The sequence below is a fragment of the Lagopus leucura genome, unplaced genomic scaffold, assembly GCF_019238085.1.
Source record: "Lagopus leucura isolate 7727_CA_CO unplaced genomic scaffold, USGS_WTPT01 Super-Scaffold_1, whole genome shotgun sequence".
Lineage (NCBI taxonomy): Eukaryota > Metazoa > Chordata > Aves > Galliformes > Phasianidae > Lagopus > Lagopus leucura.
Genome location: NW_024962250.1, coordinates 21,324,888 through 21,345,849, shown reverse-complemented (window position 1 = coordinate 21,345,849; position 20,962 = coordinate 21,324,888). Strand labels below are relative to the sequence as shown.

Sequence of the window (20,962 nt, the reverse complement as noted above, 5' to 3'; positions counted from 1 at the left end):
TTCCTTACGACAGGTCACACAGATAGGCATCTAGATGAGTCTTGAGTATCTCCATAGGACACTCCACAGCTTCTTTGGGCAACCTGTTCCAGTCCTCCGTCACCCTTACTGTAAAGAAATTCTTCCACATGTTTGCATGGAACTTCCTACGTTCTGGTTTTATGCTATTGCTCCTTGTCCAATCAGCACAGCACTGAAATGAATCTGGCCTCACCCCGTTGCCTCCCACGCTTTAGATCCAATCCCCTCTCAGTCTCTTCTTCTCTAGGCCAAACAGACCCAGATCTCTCAGCCTTTCTTCACATGGGAGATGCTCCAGGCCCTTTATCATCTCTCTGGTCCTCCGTGGGACTCTTTCTAGAAGATCCCTGTCTTTTTTGTACTAGGGAGCCCAGAACTGGACACAGTAGTCTAAATGTGGCCTCATCAGGGCAGAGTAGAGGAGGTGGATCACCTCCCTTGACCAGCTGGCCACGCTCTTTTTAGTGCACCATGAGATACCACTGGCTTTCTTGGCCACAAGGGCACACTGCTGGTTCACGGCCAACCTGTTGTCCACTGGGACACCCAGGTCCTTTTCTTCAGAGCTCCTTTCCAGCAGTTCAGCCCCTGACCTGTGCTGACGTATGTTGTTATTTCTCCCCAGACACCAAGGCCAAATTTTCTCCAGCTGCTTTCTTCAAAGCACCCAGTCCCTTTCTCACCAGGAGCAAACCTGACCACTCAGCCCACTGGACGAACATGTACCTGGGGCTCCAGAAGGCCTCTCCTCCACCTGTCGCTGGTAAATCAGGGCTTTTCTTCTTCCCCTGACAAGACAGAGCCCACCGTCTGACTTATCCAAGTGCATGGACACAGTGTATGCAGGGGCACAGCTGCTGTCTGACGGTTTGACTCACCTCGATGGCAGTATCGTTCAGCAATGGTGGGGAAGGCCCGAAGAGGAAGGGCAGCGACCCGTTTAACCAGAGCGGCTGATCCACCCAGGGCAGGTTACTGGTGCTTGCAGGGGGCTGCAGCCCCAGCTTCCTTCATGTATTTCCAGACCATGAGGTAGGAACGGTGCGTGGCTGTGCAGCCCCACACACCTCAGGCCCATGCTAATGTCGCAGTGGGTCCAAATGAGCATCAATCATTTTACTCCAAGTGATGGCTGCAGCTTGACAGAGTCTGATCCTCGCTGGCACTTTTGCCGTGCCCTGGGGCGTGGGGCACAGGGGCAAACACATTACTTGTCTCCTAAATTGACTTGACTCCTTTCAAGCTCACCCTCACCACCTGTCTGACCCTCCCAAGAACGGGGCACAATATGTTTGGGGCATGTTCTTGCAGCAAGTAGACTCCAAGATGCCCTTCTCAGCAGGAATGGCTGAACAGCAGGACTGTTCCAAGCGCACTCCCATCCCAACAGCAGCTTCTTCACTTTCTCCCTTATTTCTTCACAGTTTCACCATTTCCACCCCCCACCCCCCTTTTCTCTTGTGGCCAGCAGTGCCTGGGAGTTGGGACAAGGGAGAGGGGCTGCAGCCTCAGCCCCAGCATGAGGAGCTCCTGCTGCTGCTGCTAACTCCCAGTGTAGTTTCAAAGAGGGGACAGAGAAAGGCAGAATCTCCTTCCCTCACCCCTTCATCTGAATCCCAAAGCATGTGTCCAAGAGCCAAGCCATTTCCTAACTTTTTTTAATCCAAACCCTTGGACCTGAGTTTGGGCATCCTCATTTTTCATGAGTACCGTATCCTCAGTGCTCTTCGATGCCAGCGGACACCTTGTCCACTTGCACAAAGCAATTAGCTGCTCTGAAAAGTGTGTCAGTTTACCAGTTTGAAATGAGTTGTCTTTCCATTTCTTTGAACATCTTGTGAGGGGGTGAGCAGGGGAACAGACTTATCTCTAAACCAGGCATTGCTCTACACATCTCTATCATGCGGCATTTCATTAGTTTCCGCTCTAAATTACTGGGACTTTTAGTCTCCACATAGGGAAATTTTCCTATGCCACAGATTGAGGTCAGTGCCCATCTTTGGACGTCCCCCATTTTCACAGTGGGGCAAGTAGAAGTGACACAACACACAAAGCAAGATGTCCCACAGCCATCTATACTGTTACAAGATGAACCATTCCCATTCCCTAGGCTCCATCCCTCTTTCCCCACTGCTGCACAGAGGCTGGATACACCAGATGGGCACTCCCAGTTTGAGCACGGCTTTGAACCCATTTGCACCCTCACCGTGCTGCGTGGCTGACAGCCAGTGCTTGGCCATGTTCTGAAATGTGGTGAGAAGCAACACCGAGGTGCAGCAGCCCTGGCATGTGGTGGCCATCAGGCAGGGAGATGCCCATGCACTTGGCTCTGTGCAGGCAGCGAGACCCAGCAGGCAGGGCACTCTGGCACTCCATGCTGCTCCTAAAGCCTGCTTCACATCAGCCAGAGACCTGATGGCATCAACTGGTAGCAGAGTGGCTGCAGAAAGCCATATTTCAGCTGCCCTGCTGTGAGAGGCCCAGCCAATGCCTCGCTGGTACCTCAGCTTGCTACACAACCAACATCTGCAGGCTGGAAGTGATAAGTGCGTCAAGGTCACATTGCTAAGGAGGAAGATCTCCATCAAAAAGGAGAGATGTCTCCTCTAGCAGATATCTACGCAAGTGCAGCAGTGACTCTTCCTGGCACCCACAGGGTGTGCCTGTATGGCAGACCCCAGCAGCTGAGAGGCACCTGCTGATGCCCACATCCCCCCTCCAGCACACTGCCCTGGCCACAGGGCTACGGCACTCAGCAGCACTGCACAGTGTGCTGCCAGCAGCGACCAAAAGGCACACGCTGGCCCGCCTGGAGGCCCCACCAGCACTAGGGCAGGCACAAAGCCTCACCGCCCACCTCCTCCTGGCAGCCCCAGCCTTGCTGCCGCAGGTTTCCAGCAGATCCTCCTCAGCCGGCGGTGCTGCTGGAATCAGGGCACTGGTGAAGCTGCCACAGGAACTGCAGCGTCAGGAGTCAGGACTTCCCCCAACAGCGATACAGATGACAGCTCAGCAAGTTCATTCTGCAGAAACTAGATAACATCAGCTCAAGGTGGTGGTTACTGGCAAAGGATCCTGTTCCTGAAGCTTCATCTAAGACGTGACAGGCGGCAGCGAAACCTCACTGTCACACATACCCAAACTCTGCTCTTGCTTTGAGCCACATGGGGCTTTGGAAGTAGCACCAAGCACACGCTGGGTGCTTCTTCTTGCAGTTCTGAGCCTGTACCCTCGCTTCCAGGCTCTGTCTCCAAGCTGGAAGAAGGAGCGGGTGAACTCTCTCGATCCCTGCAGCCATGCCATGCTGGTGGCCCCTCTTCAGCTGTGGGCTGCGCTGGCATCACTCAGAGCAGACCAGCACCACGTGAACCAGTTTCCGTGTCTCTGGGTAAATATCAAGGCTGGGGATTTCTAGGGGTTGTTTTCCAGCCAGATAAGTAGAAGAACCAATAAAGACAAAGGTAAGTGAATACCTGCTGGCCTCAGCTCAAAAGGAAACAAGAGCGGGTCATTGCCAAAGGTTAGCTGACACCGCTCATCGCAGCGTCATGGAATCACCTCAAGAAAATTAGCTGCCGATGAGGCTCTCCCCAGAGATGGAAATGGACAGAAGCCCGTGGGTCCCCGATGGGCCTCGGCTCTCCCACGGCCGTGCAGCCCCTCCTGCTGGCGGCCCTTGGCAGCACCGGGCTCAGGGTACCATTGGTGTGCCGGGTGGGCAGCGAGCTGGGTGCCGGGTGGGAAGCAGCCTGCATCTTTTTGAAGTGAAATCCCCCATCATCAACCTTCCCGTGGGACTCTAGTGGAAAGATGACACCGTCACCGTGCTTTGGGCTGGCTCAGAGCAAGGAGCAGGCTGGCCCAGCGCTGGAAGCTGAATGAGAGCTGGACTCAGATGCAACACTATGGGCCTGGCGGGCTCACACCTGGAACATGCTCGTGCTTCTGCACATCCCCAGGAGATAGCACTCTAATGCACCACTGGGCTGCAGTCCAACCAAGTGCTCTGGAAAAACAATGCCTTAAACTGAGGGGCAATCTCTTCAGCACTGACCAGAGTGCAGCAAAAGGCTGCTCTGAAGACATACAGGAAACAGGCACATCCTGTCTTGGCACTGCTGGGGCTCAGAATGCTTCTGCCTGAGCCTTGGGAGGAGGTGCTGCACATTAAACCAGCACCACTCCACTGCTGCTGCCTTTGCTGTCTCCTGCCAGTGTGCTTGGTTTCAAAGGACATCTAGTATTTCCCTTTCAAGCCAACTGTTTTCATAGCAGGAAGTTTCACTGCAGCACGGCTGTTGGCCAGAGAAGGGCCATCCACTGCCTGCACTCATGGCAATGCACAGGGCAACGGTGCGTGGGAGTCACACAGGCCCTCCATGTAAGGATGAGCACGAGGGCTGTCCAGGCAAGCAAGAAGTATGCGATGACTGTGGTTGGGCCATCTGATGTCCCACAAGAAGCTTGCTCTCATCAGGAAAGAGGAAACTGATACATGGAAGAGCCTGGAAATTCATTACCTTCAATGCTCTGCAGGGAAAAATAAAGTCCTGAAGAGAGAAGCAGGACTAGAAAATGTTCTGCAACCTCTTTCAGCACAGCTCGGTGAGAGCCATTGCATTCCTTAGACGTGCCAACATTGGCTCATTGTGAGAACAGGGTCAGGCCTCAGCCACTGCTGCAGGGCAGAATGAAGCGTGGAGCAGAGCCATCCAGCTGCAGTGGGAGCCAGGCCACACACTGCCTTTCTTCACCAGCTTTGTTCCAGATCCCTTCCTTGCACGTCCCTCTAGCACACCTCAGCCAGCAAATCCTCCTGTGGCAAAAACTGCCTGTACCAGATCCAACATACCTTACACTAAATAAGGCAGCTGACAGAATTCTGGGAGGTCCCAGAGACAGAAGTTATAGAAAGGGAGGGGAAATCCAGAAACAAACAGAGAAGGGGCTAATATGAGACACTGCATACTGACGCTCCAGTGCACTCCACTGCACTGGAGATGGAAAAGGAGTCTGCAGAGAAATAAATGTGCACCAGAGAAGAAGTTATGCTCAGAAAAGGCCACCTCCAGGGCTCTTACCACATTTAGGGCGAACTTATCCTGTGCCCAACAGTACTTCAGCATTACTGGGTACCAGAGCTCACAGTTTGCATCAAAGTCTCCTCATCCACACTGGTAAAGGAACTGGGAGAAGATAGGGTTCACCATGGTTCCTCTGAGACAACATGCAGGACACCACCACTCAGTGGTGTTCCATGAGTGAGATGAAGCTTGCCTTGCCCACAAGGTGACTTCTCACTGCCTTTGTATGTAAGACTCAGAAACGCACCTACATAGTGACAGGCATTGGTTATACACCTGAGGATACCAGCTCCTTCAGTTTCAGTGAGCCTTTTTGTCCTAGAACCTGAGTGCCACTTGGCTGTTTACCTTCTATCCTGCACATCTCTGTGCTCAGCACTGGCAGGGCTCAGCCTTCTCAGAAAGCTGGGAGCCAGCGGAGGCCCACAGGACCTATATCCTACCCTCTTTCCCAAAGGGATCACCACCATTCTGAGGCTCCGACAGCTCCCCTTCCTCTCTGTCTTCCTTAAAGGGGCTCAAGCTGTGGCACTTGTGCTGAACTCAGGAAGAAGCAAGGATGAGATCATCTCCCACATCTCCCACCTTTGCATTTCCTGCCTGCAAATCATGTCCTGCCTGTCCATTAAGATACAGCACCGGGCTACTGCTTGACTAACAGCCGTCAGAGCCACCTCTGACGTTCTCAGCTTCCCTAGATGAATGCCCTCAATACAGCTAACACCAAAACAGCTCTGAGATCAGCCTCCCGCATGGCCAGCACAGTCAGAAACCCCATGGTTGCCATCATGGGGATGAGCTCCATCCAAAGCCCACCACAGCCCGATCCAGACAGAGCACAGGAGGGCGAAGTACATAAAGGTAACATTTACTGGGAGATACAGAACTGAATATTATGAAGGACATACATGGATGGAGGCGGCAGTGGCAGCACTGCAGAGGGCTGCTGGGCCCCCATCCCAGAGCGCTGGGGAAGGAGCCCACTGCCAGACAGGTAACACAGTGGAGATAACTGCGGCATATGCGTTTGTAACAAACAGACCATCGTAACATACGTTTCTATGGGATCACATCTAGTGATTATATAAATCCATATAGAGATCGCCGTATAAAAACTTTGTAAAAAATATCTTTAAAAAAAGTGTAAAAATGTGCATTCAAAAGCACGGCCGACACGGACAGCTGGGCTGTAAACATTATACTGAGAGTGTGCTTGTGGGGGGCGCCTGCGCCACCGGGCCCCGACGGGCCTGCCACCGGACGGGGCGCGTCAAGTGTCTGCGGTTCTGCAGCTGGGTTCCGTGCCGAGTGTGCGCCGGGTGCGGCGGCAGCCTGTGGGGATGGCTCTGGCAGGCCACGTCCCTGCGCCCCACGGGCACTCTGAGGGCTGTGGGGAAGAGGGCCGAGTGGGAGGTCTTCTCCCGCCCCCTCCTTCTCTGTGCGCCGTGGGTCCCCAGGGCCACAAACAGGCTGAAGGGCTGTGATGAGGTATCACACAGAGGTTGCCTTCGCCCGCGCCACCAGCCCTGCTCCCGGGTTCAGCCACGGAGTTGACGTTTGACAGATTCCCAATCTTCTCTGTCCCCAAATTTTTTTTGGTCCATAGTTCCCAAGGAAGCCCATCGGGTCCTGGATGCACCAGGCCTCGGTGCACAGTTCTTCATACGATACATACATTAGCGACTCCGGAAGACCCCGTGCCGGTCTCCTCCTCCAGTGCCACCTTCACTTCTTCTCCAGCTGCTCCAGCAGCGGGTTGGCTTCACTCTCGGGAGTCTTGATGCTGTCTGTCCGAACGATGCAGGTGGGACGGTGCCGGTTCAGCATCAGGATCAGCTGCTGCCTCTCTTGTTTCAGCTCTTCTATCTGGGCCTTCAGTTCAGCGTTCATGAGCTCCAGGCGCTCAGACTCCTGACATGGCAGAAACACAACCACATGTGACTGCTCCATGAGGACAAGGTGCAAAGAAATACTTGGCCAACAAGCCACCACTACTCGACCCTTGCTGTAAAGGAGCAGCCTGAAGACATGCCAAGACATCGGGCTTCTCCAAGCAGCTCCTACCCAATCCATTACCTTGTGTCAGCTTAAGGAAGTAGAGCTCTCTCCTCGGACAGGGCTCTGCTGCACTACAGCAGCCCCACGCCTGGTTGCTTTCCACAGGCTGCGAAGATGTTGGGAAATGAACCTGCATTTTCAAATTTTAAAAGGTTTGCCTCTCTGTCTGCAAGGACCTGCCCTTGTGAAATGATACAGCCGTGTTGTTTGCCAGTATCCCACCAGCCCTTACCGAAAAGCAAGGCACTAGAATTGGTTTTTGTCTTGATGCCACAGAATCACAGAACGGCCAGAGTTGGAAGGGACCTCAAGGATCATGATCTCCCCCCTGCTACATGCAAGGCCACCAACCTCCCCATTTAATACTAGACCGGGCTGCCCAAGGCCCCATCCAGTCTGGCCTTGAACACCTCTAGTGTGTTCATGGGGCATCCACAACCTGTCTGGGCAGCCTGTTCCAGCACCTCACCACTCTCTATAAAGAACTTCCCCATGACATCCAACCTAAATGCCACCACCAGAGGGCATCTGGCCTCTGAATGAGGAAACCTCCTGGAATTTGGGCAGGGGGCCAGCAGGCATCCAGCCGTCCTGTGCCACGCTCACACAGTGCCCCTGCTCCAGCACAAAGAGATATCAGAGCCCTCGGCTCCAAGCCCACCTCCAAGTCAGGGCACCCACCCGCTGCAGGAACTCCGTCCTCTCCTTCTTCTTGTTACGACATCGCGCTGCTGCTACTTTGTTTTTCTCCCGGCGCCTTTTCCTCCTCTCCTCTTCCTCATCAAGCTGCAATGAGACGCACAAGTCCAGGTCAGAGCATCAAGAGGGGCATGGCAGGATGCTGGGAGCCCCTAGCAGCCCTGACACTACTCTCACCAGCAACATGGTCCCATCCTCACCAGTAACCAAGTACGTTGCTGCCAGAACAGCATAGCTTGTCAAATATAGACATCTAAAGGCACCATTCTGAGTATTCCAAGCATCAAACACATACATACGGGCAGGATGCAAAGACACCTGGAAGAGCTTCCCAGCTAAGTCTGTTTGCTGCCCACTTCCAGTGCTCCATCCTCAGTGCTGGTCAAGTCACTGTGCCACTTCAGCAAGCTAGGGACAGATGCTGCATGCTTGCTAAGGAAGCAGGGCACGGCAGCGCTGCCTGCCATTACTCAGTTGCTCAGTGTAATCTGATTCAAACCACTCAGACCAGGCTAATAAGCCCTATGAGTTGAAAACCCATAATCAAAATACTTATGGATTTTCACTACAAAGCCTGTGTAAGTGGCCTATGGCACGCTTACACCCAAGGACTCAAACCAACTCCTTCTCAAGAAGACTCTGTGTGTCAAAAAGTCCTTCAAATTCAGCATCCAGTGGCACTTCGGGACACAGATATAGGAGAAAAAGACCCTGTTGTCATTAAAGACCCACAAACAATAATCATCCACATTTGGCCTGGGACTCTGAAATTTGAGATTTCAGAGTGTGCTGCCTCGTTCCTACCAAGTGACATCCCACAGCATAATCTTTTCAAATATAGCAGCAGAAACATTTACTATCACTTCCATAGCCTACTTGCATGTTCTGTTAGGCAACTCCAGTTTGACAAGGCAGCATCCTCCTTTCTCTAGTACTCCCCAGGTGAGTTTGTTTAGAAGCTATCTCCTAGTGGAGCCTTTCACAGCACACACCATTTGAGCAGCCTAATTGCTCACTCTTGGGCTTAGGGACCTCAAATGGAGCTGTAGATCTCCAGTACAAAGGCCACAAAGTGATGGTGAAAGGTGCCAAGGTGTCCCAGAAAAGATACACTGATGCAGGAAACGAAGGCTGCAAGGGCCATCGTCTAATCCAGGCAAGCTGCTAACATTCTTGTAGTCCGAATGCCACTAATCAGAATATTTCAACGTGACGTGCAAGGATGGGATGAAACACTGTCTGGGCAGAATTAAGTAAGCTGCATGTCTAATGTTCAGAAGACAATGCCCAAGTTTCATAGCACTAACACTTTTTGCATCTGCTGTACCTTAGTTCCCAAACATTATACCAAATGTGCAGTGTTAGACAGAGAAAAATAATATGCAAAGTCAGTACAAACTGCACAGATTTCCCACAGCATCGGGCTGCAATCACTCCTCTGCCACAGAAGTGCGTGGGATCTTCCGCACTACACTTGGGAGAACGAGGGAGGGATCTGCACACCAAAGGCCAGCAGTGGCACTGGAAGAAAAGACCAGGAAAGCCCTAACTCCATGCCCTATAACAGTGCAACCCTCACTGTCTCTCTGGAAATGCCTACATTTCCATACCAGTTGGTCTGTTCAGTAGCAGTCAACCAACTCCTCTGTCCCCTTCAGCTTCCCCAGTACCTCACAAAGCACCAGCAAAGGGCCATGTCCCTTAGATAGGGCCCACAGGGATAACAGAACTTGAACGCTTGACTCCGCTTTTTCTTGCCCACAAGTCCTGTGACTTCAAGAAAGCCGCCTTCTTTCCTTTTGAAACCTCTGTTTCAGCTCAAAATGGTGACGTGGCCCTGGTGTAAGAACTCAGCTCAGTTAGAGGCACAAGGGAAGATGATGGTGCATCACTCCCCCATAACATGCTGCAGCAATCAATCTGCAGGTGAGCCCTGTTGGTAGGAGGTTTTGTGTTGCCTCCTGAATTGCTCCAGCCAGTGGCATCCAGGACAGGGGCTGGCATCAATGTGAGAGGCAAGACTGCTGCCTCTGGCCCAGGGAACACATCCTGTGCGGGTTCTGGAGGCAGAAGAGCCTGGCAGCACCTTTTTCCAGCTGCCCCAGGAGGAGCACAGGCTGCCAGCAAGGGTCCCCACCTCCCCCACATCAGTGCCCAGCACTCAATGGGAGAGCTCTGCAGGCTCTGCCACAGACAGACACCCCAATGCCAGAGGATGCTGCTGCCCACAGCACAGAAGAGAAAGCTGTCTGTCCTCCCTGCATAGGGCAGGGCATGCTGGTGCCCAGACTATTTGGGCTCCCACTCCCTACAAGAGGAAAGCAGCTGCAGGCTGCATTGCAAAACTATGCGTGGGTTGCTTCTTGGCTACTCATGGAATAAGCAGCCACTGCTTCAGCTCTTCTAGGCTTTTGCTGCAAAGCCCGTGCCAGGGACGCTCCATTTGCCGTCCTCGACTCCTTGGCTCCACAGGCCATGCAGGAGAGGAGGAGGCTGCAAAGTGGAAGTCCAGGGGCTGTCAGTGGATTTCTCCTCGTCTTTCCTCCACACAGTGGCAAGCAACTTAGAGCACATTCAGTGCTGTAATGCAGAGCTGGTGGGACTGCATGCCCATCCCCAGGTACTGAGGGCAAGCAGCTGCTGTACGGCCAGCTCTGAGGTGCCCCAGAGGGAAGGAGCTGTGCCATTGGAGGGCAGCACACAGCCTAAAGACTCTCTTTGCTCCACAGCACATACAGCCATGTGAGTATTGCACTGTTTGGTGTATGACATGCAGGCACAGCTTTACCACAAGTGCTGCTTTACTATAGGTATCAGGCCTGCAGCTGCATCCTAACCACATCCTTTTCCAATGCTAGCACGTTCCCAGCCAGCTGCAGGGCTTCTCTGGCTATTGCAGATCAAAAGCTGCTAAAGAAGTAGCAGACTAGGGCCTGAAACTGAGGGATTTCTGTTTGCAGGCATTGGGAGATGCAAACACTCAACAGCAGTGAGGATCGAGAAGCCAGCTAAAACATGAGCCGAGAACACAAGAAAGATGCTGTGCAGCACCAAGGGCTCATGTCCACCAGAGATGTGAGGAAAGCAATGCACGAGCTCTCCGATAGCAGCCTTTGGACTCACCTCGCTTTTCACAGGCTGGGGTCTCTTCCCAAGCTTCACCTCCAGGAAGTGGAGTGGTGAGATCATGGCCCCAATGTTGCGGATGTCGGCGTATTTCAGCTCCTCGGCTGTCAGGGCGGTGCCAGGCAGTCCTGTCAAAGGGCCGAGCCCTGGCAGTGCACCGGCCGTCAGGGACGGGTCGGGGATCTGCCCGGGCATCATAGCAGGGGCAGCAGCTTTGCAGGCTGGAGAGAGAGCAGGACATGGCCCGTTACTGCTGGCTGACAGCATAGCACACAATTCCATCAACAAAGGGGTGGCAGCAGGGTTAAGGGGGTGATAGTCGCCCTCCGCTCTGCCCTCACGAGGCCTCATTTGGAGTACTGCATCCAGGTCTGGGGCCCCCACACAAGAAAGATGTGGAGCTGTTGGAGTGGTCCAGAGGAGGGCATGAGAATGCTCAGAAGGCTGGAGCACCTCTATTGTGAGGAAAGGTTCAGGGATCTGGGCTTCTTCAGCCTGGGGAAGAGCAAGGAGCTCAAAAGCAGGAGGAAGACCAACTTTTTACATGGTCTGATAGCAATAGGACAAGGAAGAATAGCTTTAAAATAGAAGAGGAGAGATTTAGGTTAGATGAGGAGAAATTTTTTCACTCAGAGGGCAGTGAGGTTCTGGTACAGGGTGCCCAGAGAAGCTGTAGGTGCCCCATTCCTGGAGGTGCTGAAGGCCAGGTTGGATGGAGCCCCGGGCAGCCTGAGCTGGTGGGGGGCAGCCCTGCACATGGCAGGGACTGGAACTCAGAGGGACTTCAAGGTTCCTTCCAACCAAGCCTCTTTGTGATTCTTATTCTTATCCACATGGGAAGTGGCCACTCTTCCCTGGGGAAGGCAAGGAGTGAGCAGAACCTGGCTGACAGAAATATATGAATCCTGAGAAGTAGGACATGCTACTGACCTGCAGATTAAGAGAAAAGACCCAAGAGGAAAAGCACCAGAGAAACATGAACTGGCTGCAGTGACTTACAGGATAAACAGTGACGTGGTCCCGTGGACTATTGGTTTTGCCAGACCTTTCTCTGGAGAAAATAGTGGTTTGCCCTTTACTGAGCGTTGGTGAATGAGTAGGTAGGTAGTGGACAAGAATGGCATTATGAGAACCACAACATGCCTTACTGAGCACCTTGGACAGGCTGAGCCTGCTGACTTGAGGCATGGCACACTGGGATCAAGGACAGAACAATGAAAAGCTGCTGAGAAAAAAGCCTGCTACTGAGCAAACATCTTCCAGCACAAACACGAGGAAACAAAGGCTGGAGGGGAAGGGAAACAGAGCAACTTGCAAAAAGCTTCTTCTATCAGAAAAGAAAAAAAGTACAGCTTGGGTGAAAATAGGACTGGGACAAGCTTTGGCAAGTCATTTATAGGCAGAAGAAAGCAGGTTACCAGGAAATGTGAAGAATGACTGGCTAAGAGATGAAGAAATAAAATTAGACCTAAAATAAGAAGCCTGCAGAGCTGGAGCTGCAGTACCAGCCAAAAAGCAAAGGGAGCAGGTGGCTGTCGGCTACAGCATAAGTACGTCCCTGCTTGCGTAACAGGCGTGGGACACTCTCAAGTGACCCACTTACAACATGCAGAGTCACTTCTGTCCACTCAGCAAGCATTCTTCTCCCACACCCTCAACACAACCACATGTCGCTGTGTTCCTGTGCTGCTCTGTCCAGCCAAACTGATCCCAACACACGTGGGGCAGCAACACCATCCTGCCTGCACCAGGAAGCAGAGGGACTCCAGCCTCAGCTCCTGGAGAGCCATGCAGACAGAGGAACTGGCTAACAAGTGGAACTAAGACCCCACAGAGCTTCCATTTGAGGCCGGTCACAACACAGGATTCAACAAGCATCTGTGGAAAGTGCTGGAAGCTCTGACAGCAGACTGCCAGAGCCAGGAGATGTGTTAAGTCCAGAGCAGTGTGCACTCACCCAGCTCTTTTTGAAGCATCTGCTTTCAGCTGCTAGGAGAGCAGGCAAGGGGCAATACAGATGTTTGGTCCAGGCACCACAGCTGTGCTAAGCAAGCACACACATGCATTGCCAGGCCAGCTGCCACAGTTTCTCCACACCGGCCATTCTGGGTGACAGGTCTGTGTTGCCACCAGGCAGCAAACCCTTGCAAAGCTGTGTGTGAGACATGAGTGACGGATCAGTGAGCACAGATCAGCTGAGGAGGAAGGGACCTCTGGGGTCACCTAGTCCAACCCCTGCTAGAGCAGGGTCAGCAGGAGCAAGCTGAAGTGTTAATCACCAGAAACAGAGACGTTACAGATTTCTTGGCACTGGCACATCTTCCTGCCCAGGAGTTTATTTGGTGTATTAATTAATGTCAGGAAACAGGAGATGAGGAATGAATGGGAAGAAAAGACAATCGTACAGGTTAGTCCAGAGCACAGAGGCAAATGAAAGCTGCACAGCTCCTAGCATGGGTGCCACACAAGCCATCCTGGTGTGACAGAGCAAGGGATTTGCATCAGAGAGTGCTTCTGCTATATGCTGTGAGCTGCCATATGCTCTAACCAAGGAGATTAAGGTGTCAGTGCAAGCTGTCCTGCAAAGAGCGCTCAGCAGGCAGCAGTGGGAATCAACAGGACTTGATAATCAGTGTAGTAGTAAGCAAATGCAGCAACATGGCTACCGTAAAAAAGCAGTGGCATGCTGTGAGTGGAAAGCAAGTCCTCTACTTCTCTGGTCATCCTTCAGAAGCGATGGGAAAGGGCAGTGCTGGTATGCAGGGGGAACGCTGAGCTACAAGCTGTGGCCGCCTCCCTACCTGCCCTTTAGGCCCACGTGTAGCTAAAAGCACTCAGAAAGAAGGCATCCTGCACTAGGCTGTGCTCCAGGCAATCAAAGGCAAGGAGGTATGTGCCTAAATCCCTGTCATACGTCCCTCTCATTCACCCCAGACTTGAATAGTTTGGGCATAACAAAACCCAAAGAAATCAGTGGCAGAAGTACATGAATTTCAAAGCCTGCCTCCTGTAAATACTGCATGAGCCACTTTAGCTCACATTAATCTGGGGCCTTGGTTCACCTTTTCATACGTTTCAGCCTGAGACCTGACTTGAGTCCAGTGCTGGACGCTTAAATTCAATCTGGACTCAATGGACCACATTTAATTCATTGCTTTGTATCACAACACACAGCCAACTGCACTACATGCTGGGTTGGACTGCACAGGTCCTCTGCTACACAGAATTCATGGTGACCATAACTTTTGGTCTGGCTAATGATTGTGGAAAACATTGCAGTTTATCTGACCCACCTTTTCCCTCTGCCTCTGATCTGGTGCCTTAATGTGCCTTGAGACAGTCTGAGTGAAGGAGCTGGCCCAGTACCTACCTGACACTAAAAACTTATCCTGGACCCAGTTACCACACTGTCAAAGCACCATCGCATGCACATGCACATCTGTGTAAAGTAAGCCTGAAGTTGTTCAAACGAAAGCACTAGTAATCACCAGGAAGAACACGAATCTGCGTATCAGGATGAGCTGAGAACTAAGTGAGAAAGAAGAAAATGACTCCCCTAAGTGAGATCCTGGTTAGGAGTCAGGAAGCTTAGGAGCACGCTGAGAAGTGCCAACAGTCAAGTTAGACCTTGGAGAGGAATGTAAATCATTCCCAGCAGGGCTGCAACCACAGAATACAGGAATGGAGAGACACCAACTCTCTGCAGAGCAGGGGTAGTGAGAACTAACCCAGCCCAGCCCTCGATGCCTCCCAACCCAGGCACGGCCACTCACTGCTGATCAAAGGGATTCTCTCCATCAACTACTTCGTTCCAACCCAAGTCTCAGATACTTCCACCTTTTGTGGATAACAGTAGAGGTAAGGATTTACACTTCAGTCATGTTAAAAATGCCAAAGTATGTCATTTTATTTAACACTTGGTCTTATTTCTGAAGCATTGCTCTGGAAGATGCTGACAAGCCTGTCTATAGCTCCAGCATATTTCTACAACATTCATATGTTAAGACAGAAAGAACAGTTCAGGATCTGAGTTTGACCTTCAAGCTGTAGTTTTTCAATAACCAGACTCTGCTGAATACAGCTGGTACACTGCCAGTCCATAATTCCTCTCTGAATACTTCCTTGCAGTGTTTGTTATTTCTAGGGAACAAGAACCAACTCACTTCTATGTTCCTCCACTTTCTAACACTGTGCTTTAGCTGGGATTCTTACTAGATCTGTTCTTCTCATAAATTATCATTAACACCAACTTTATTCTCCATACCAAGCAACCTTTCAGTGTCTCCTCACATGAGCAGAGAGAAGTTGTGCCATCAGTGACACCTAGCTTGCTGGTGTCCCACTGCTGAACCACACAATTCCTGCATTGCATCAGCTATGTGCTTGCACATGAAAAAGCCAACAGCAGAGCAGTGAGGGGAAAAAGAATGTGTGTAGTCTTATATCTGATGCTGCTATCCACATGATGCCAGCTGCTCAAGTTTACATTCACTGGAGCTGCACGTCCTGCATCAATGTTATTTATTATTATGCCATAACATCCCAAGATGTTCCACAGTCAGTGCTGAGACAGAGGAGGCTTTCTTAGAATTCCAGCCCAATGATGAGCAGCTTGTGTCATTCAGTGCTCGCTTCAGCAACTAATCTTACAGCACAGGTCTGGACAGCACATGATTCCATGGCTCAACATTCAGCTCATACTGCTTCAGCTCTGCTCCTATAATCCTTGTCCCAGCAAGTGCTGTAACGGGGTCTGATATTTGGCCAAATTTATCTGTAAACACTCCTAATTACCACAGTCACTTTTGCATTTTTGCTCTGAAATTGCTTTCTCTCTGATCTCAGACCCACACTCTATTGGCAAGTTCAGTTACTTTAGCTGCACTCTTATCTCTAAAAAGCCGACAGCAGTACAATTTCCTTTTCTCACCTTTCTTGCTGCATCTTTCAGCGATGCACGATTCTGTCCTTTCTCCCCAGCCATGCCTTTCCAGTCAGCACATCGACACCAGCCGATTCAACACTTTGCTGAAGGCAGCACACAGTGCTCCCCATATTCCTCCCACAGCCTGGGTCTGGCCTATCCTGGGACCAGCTGCCTCGTGGGAAGGCGCTTCGCTCAGCTGCTGCTGTCCCACACCTTTGCTCAGCACTCCAATGACACTGTCCCTGCATCCACTCCTGTTCTTTTCCTACAGTTCAAATCTTCATTTGCTTGAGGGCTTTGTTTTGTGTTCTTTTTTTCCATGCTGATTTTGCTGCTGCTCTTTTGTTGACTCTGAGGGTTAGTTGTTTTTGGTTTGGTTTTTTTTTTTAGTTTCTTTTTTTTTGAAGGAGCTGATATTAGCACAGCAGTTACAGCATAAATCTGATGAGCGTAGGCACAATCCACGCAACCCAGGTCCCTGAGGGCTGTACTCCACGTGCTAGCCTACATTCGTGCTCCTCTGCCACCTCTTCAGTGCTATTATTACCCACAGACTAAATCCAGCACAGGAATGGCCACCTGTGCAAAAGCCATACATTCATTTCCCTGTACAGAAGCAGCCTTAATTTGTACCCACTGGTCCCCAGGTCCACTCTGTGCACCCTCGCTAACCCAAGTGTGCTGTTTGCTCCTTTACAAATCCGCTGCGACTGTTGTGTCATTGTGCAGAGAGGACCACAACATCACAAAGCAGGTTCTGACAGCCACACTTCAATTTAGATTGCTACTGCTGTCTTATCAGTGCTGACAGTTTTCTCAGTGTCGGTGGGAGCTATTTACAATCTGATTTTCAGCCTCTTGTTAAGATGCTGGCTGTAAGTCACAAGTTTCTTCCAACACAAGCCACACTGCACTCTGACATCTGCGGTGGTTGAACCAGGAACCATTCCTATGCCCAGTCCAGCACATAACACTGCCAACCTGAGCTTTTGCCACTCAGTAAATACCAGCATGGTTCTTTTCTGCCCACAACAAAAAGCACAGCGATAAGGCCAAGCCTGCCCTGACAGCCCTCCCCACTGCCTGCCCACTGCTTCTAGCCAGGCTCCACCTGGGTGTCTGCCACTGCCCAGCAGCTGCCATGTGCAGGAGAGCTGCCAAAGTCCACCAGCCACTACACAAGCATCTTTGATCTCTTCATCAGTACATCAGCACTCCCCATACTATTACCATTTGTACGTACAGCCTTGGAACATCTACGTCACAGCAATCAGCCCTTCACCTGCTCATGGCCAACAGGCAAGAACTCTGCTCTGGAGATCAGAGGTAATGCTGCCATCCATGAGAAGCAACATTTGGCCTGTAGAATGTATTACAGCTTTTCTGTCATTTTTTACTATTTTTGCTCCTGGCTATAAAGTTTGCTCAGTCTGCAAGTACATTGCATCCTTCCAGTTCCTTCTCATTGGCAGAAGGATGATTTATATGAAAGCCCTTTCCTGACATGCCCAACTTCTCATGCCTCAAGAATGCAACTTTCTAAACAAAGGCAGAGCAATTTGCTATCGCTTGCTCTGAAGCATGCTCACTTGCTTATTCTCATCTGGGCACATCTGGCAGGGGAGGCTGCAGGGGGCTGAGGGTCACTGGAGCCCAGAAACATTTTCACTTCAAGGTTCATCACCCAGTGTGAAGCACCACAGAGCTGAAGGCAGAAAACCACTACCTCACATTCCCAGTGCCAGGAGTATGTCACCACTTTTTCCTTCATTCATTGTCTAGAATGCGAAGTGCTCCCATTCCCAGGGGACTGGGACCTGCACAGCACACCTGGTTTGATGTAGGCTGTGGGGTGATCTGTGGTACAGCACTGCCTGGCTTCTCCTCATCTGTATTTTTTAAGAGCAGTAACTTCCAGTGTCAAAGGACACACTGATCAGTATCAAGGTTATCTGCCAACCATCAAAACACAACAGCAGCCAAGCCCTTTGGCTGTAACCTGTCCTTTCAGCTGTCCATGTTCTACTGCTTGCAAACATGGCATTAACCATCGCTGTGCATTTATTCACTCATCTGCTGAACCCAGTGATGCAGAGGAATCCAACACCTGCAGTGTCCCAAAAGCACTGCAGAGACACCCATTGGGTTGAACTGTGCCTGCCCCCACTCTAGCAAGGCTATAGGATTAATGAGTGTTACACAGCATCCAAAGAATTTCCCCCTGCGTGAATTTGAGGCATGGCAACAGTATGGCTTACCAGCTCAGCATGCCACTACTGCGAGCCAGACACTGCAGTGACATGCTGCCACCATGCTTCACTTTCATCTCCAAGGGACAAACAGCTCCTGCAACCCAGCCCTGGGTTTGCAAGGCCAAAGCAGCACCTTTGCCCCTCTTAGACACCTCCAGCTGCCCATCCCGTTGTTCCCTCCCATGGGTAACCCTGCAGAGCAGGCAGAGTACTGCAGGGTCTGTGAACACCCTACTGCATAACACCTCATCCTAAACTACTGAGCTGCTGCAATCGGACTGCAGGGCCTCGATGCTAAGGAGAGGAAGAATCTTTGAAGGGCAGATCCTCAGGAGGCAGAATTCTAAATCCATTTCTTGAGTGGGAAAGGCCTGGCTCAGCTCTGAGCACAGAGCTGCACGCAGATGGCAGTGTGAACACCCAAGTCATTCCTAGTCAGAAACTGTGAAAAGCTTTCTGACATCAGCACAGACCTTGCTGCTTCCCTGCTCTCCTCCATAAGGGGGGCAGCACCATGCAGGAGCAGCCCAGCACGCACAGCCTCCTGCCATGCCACAGCCTCCCTAGCTGCACTACACCACCGAGCCCCACACCTGTCTGATGCTGTGACTTATTCCCATTACGAGTGGAGAAATCAGTCCTTTTCCAACATTTCACTCCATCCCTTCTGAGGGCAGAAAAAAGCCATGGATTAGCATGACGCTATACCCCCACCACTGCAATGCAGTGATTGACTCAGAACAACCTGTAGCAGTAGGGGGTTGCACAGCACCTAGCGCAGCAAGGCGCCTTGCAGCTACTGCAATTAATTTTCTTTCTCTGGAGCAGGCATTTGTGGCAGACATTTACAGTGCCACATTGCACACAGGTGGGCAAGACAAAACAGGAGGGTAAAAGCTGTCCTATTCCTGCTTAGAGCAGTTGAAATGGAATTGGGGATGAGGGAATGCACTGACCTGAGCCAGGCTACAGCTCAGAAGTGAACAGCAGATGTGTTAATATCCCCCCAAGGCCTTCCACAGCTGCACATGGGCAGGGTTGGACTCTTTCTCAAGAGACGACTCTCCTCGGGTGCAGAGCTCCAACCTCAGGGGACAAGGAGAGCTACAAACCCCAAAAAGCTATGTTCTGAATGCTGACATGGCCAGCTATGCTGCTCGCTCAGCTACGGCTAGATGCAGTAGTCCTGCTCAGTGGAGGATCACACAAATCTGCAGCTTCCACTGCATAAAAAACAGCCTGCAGCGCTGGGTTGGTTCCTGGGCAGTCAGTGCAACACAGCAATCCATGAAGCAGTCCAGAGAGACAGCACCAGAGGTGCTGCGCCTGCCTGATGCTGGGCTCACACTGTGGGACACTTTCAGGATGCTACACACTACGGCAATCCCTGCCCTGGTCCTGGGGTAGCCAGGACTGACAGGGCACAGCCTCCTGCAGGGAGAAGACGCTTCACACGTTTGCAGCATTGTGTGCTGCCAAGTACCCAGCCCAGGCCATGTAGCTGAAGAAGCAAACATAGCGAAAAAGTGTTGCAGATACTCAGCACCGCTCACGAGAGTGCAGCAGGGCACAATGGAGCAATGGGGGGCACAGGGAGCAGGAGGGAAGGTCTGCTCCTCTGCAGTCAGGAGCACGGCGCAGAGACTGCTGCATCCTGTAAGAAAGGTCATGCTCAGCTGTACAGAGGAAGCAGAAGCATCCACTGTGAGGAGCAGAGCAGCAACCTGCAGTTAGCTGACCTCATTAAATCTCAGGGACCCGAGGAACTGACAGCCAGCCATTGCCTGACACAGGGATGGTTTGGACAGCAGCTCCCACCCACACACTCACCCCCACACAGAGAGCTTTTCTCATTTTTCAATCACCAACAGTCATACTGAGGATGTGAACTCCAACAACCAGTATTCCCAGATGTCCCCCGAAAGCACTAACCAGCCAATTCCCACTGCAGCTCCAGCAATGGCTTCCACATAGAGTTCTTCATGCAAGTTGTCTGAAAACTAGCTAAAATATCTCAGTCTGAGCTGCTGGAGCATTTGTTTCTGTTGAGCTCTGAGTCCAAACACACACACACACACACACACACACACACACACGGTTTGGCAGTGGTTGTGTTCCAGGGCTGGTAACACAAGCCATGAAGCTGGCTGCCAAGACAAGCAACAGAACGAGCCAGGCCCCATTTCATTGGCCACCATACGCTGCATATGGCCCTGGAAGCAGCCAGCACTGTGTTCTCACCCTCCTTGAAGGCATAGGAGACCCTGTGTTTTCAAATACACCTCCACAGGGCCTTCATTAAAGGAAAATGGAAACATAATGGGGTTCTTGCTCTCTTGGTATTTCTCCCTTTCCCCCGATTCGTTCTCAAACCTATTTGCTCAGCATGGAAAAAGAAAAGTGCCTCCGGAGCAAAAGAAAGCGACTTCCATTCAACTCCACGCCTGAGCACTACAGCAGCGTCGGCACGGGCGGAGGGGCTCGCAGGGCCCCGCTCCTTCCCCGGCCACGAGCCGGGCGCTGTCCGCACGGCACCGGGGAGCGCAGACCCCCACGTGCGGCAGGTGGAGCGCAGGGCGGCCGGCACCCACCGCCCCCAGGGCTGCTCCTCGCCACCCCCGCGGGAGCTCTACCCCTTCCCCGAAGGCAGTCCCCACGCACGGCCCCACCGGGCCGCCGGCGGCCCCACTCCGACCCGCGGCCGGGGGGAGGGTGGATCCCCGCAGCGCTCCCGGCCCGGCCGCAGCCGTGCCCCCACCCCGCCCGCGGGCCGCCCCCGGGCTCCGCCGCCCCCC

General features: G+C 52.0%; 1 protein-coding gene across 2 annotated transcripts in view; it reads right to left on the bottom strand.

Annotated features, from left to right (window-relative positions):
- Positions 1 to 5,957: 5,957 nt before the first annotated feature.
- Positions 5,958 to 20,962, bottom strand: part of JDP2 (Jun dimerization protein 2) — a 43,708-nt gene continuing 28,703 nt past the window's right edge. Inside the window, exons 3-5 of one of the 2 annotated variants that reach the window (XM_042893238.1) lie at positions 10,986 to 11,209; positions 7,845 to 7,949; positions 5,958 to 7,016 (exon numbers count right to left, since the gene is read on the bottom strand). In XM_042893238.1, the coding sequence (XP_042749172.1) occupies positions 6,831 to 7,016; positions 7,845 to 7,949; positions 10,986 to 11,186 (492 nt within the window). In that variant the 5' untranslated portion in view covers positions 11,187 to 11,209 and the 3' untranslated portion in view covers positions 5,958 to 6,830. Of the gene's footprint in view, positions 7,017 to 7,844; positions 7,950 to 10,985; positions 11,543 to 20,962 lie in introns of those variants that run through there. The other variant, XM_042893167.1, reaches the window with a different exon arrangement.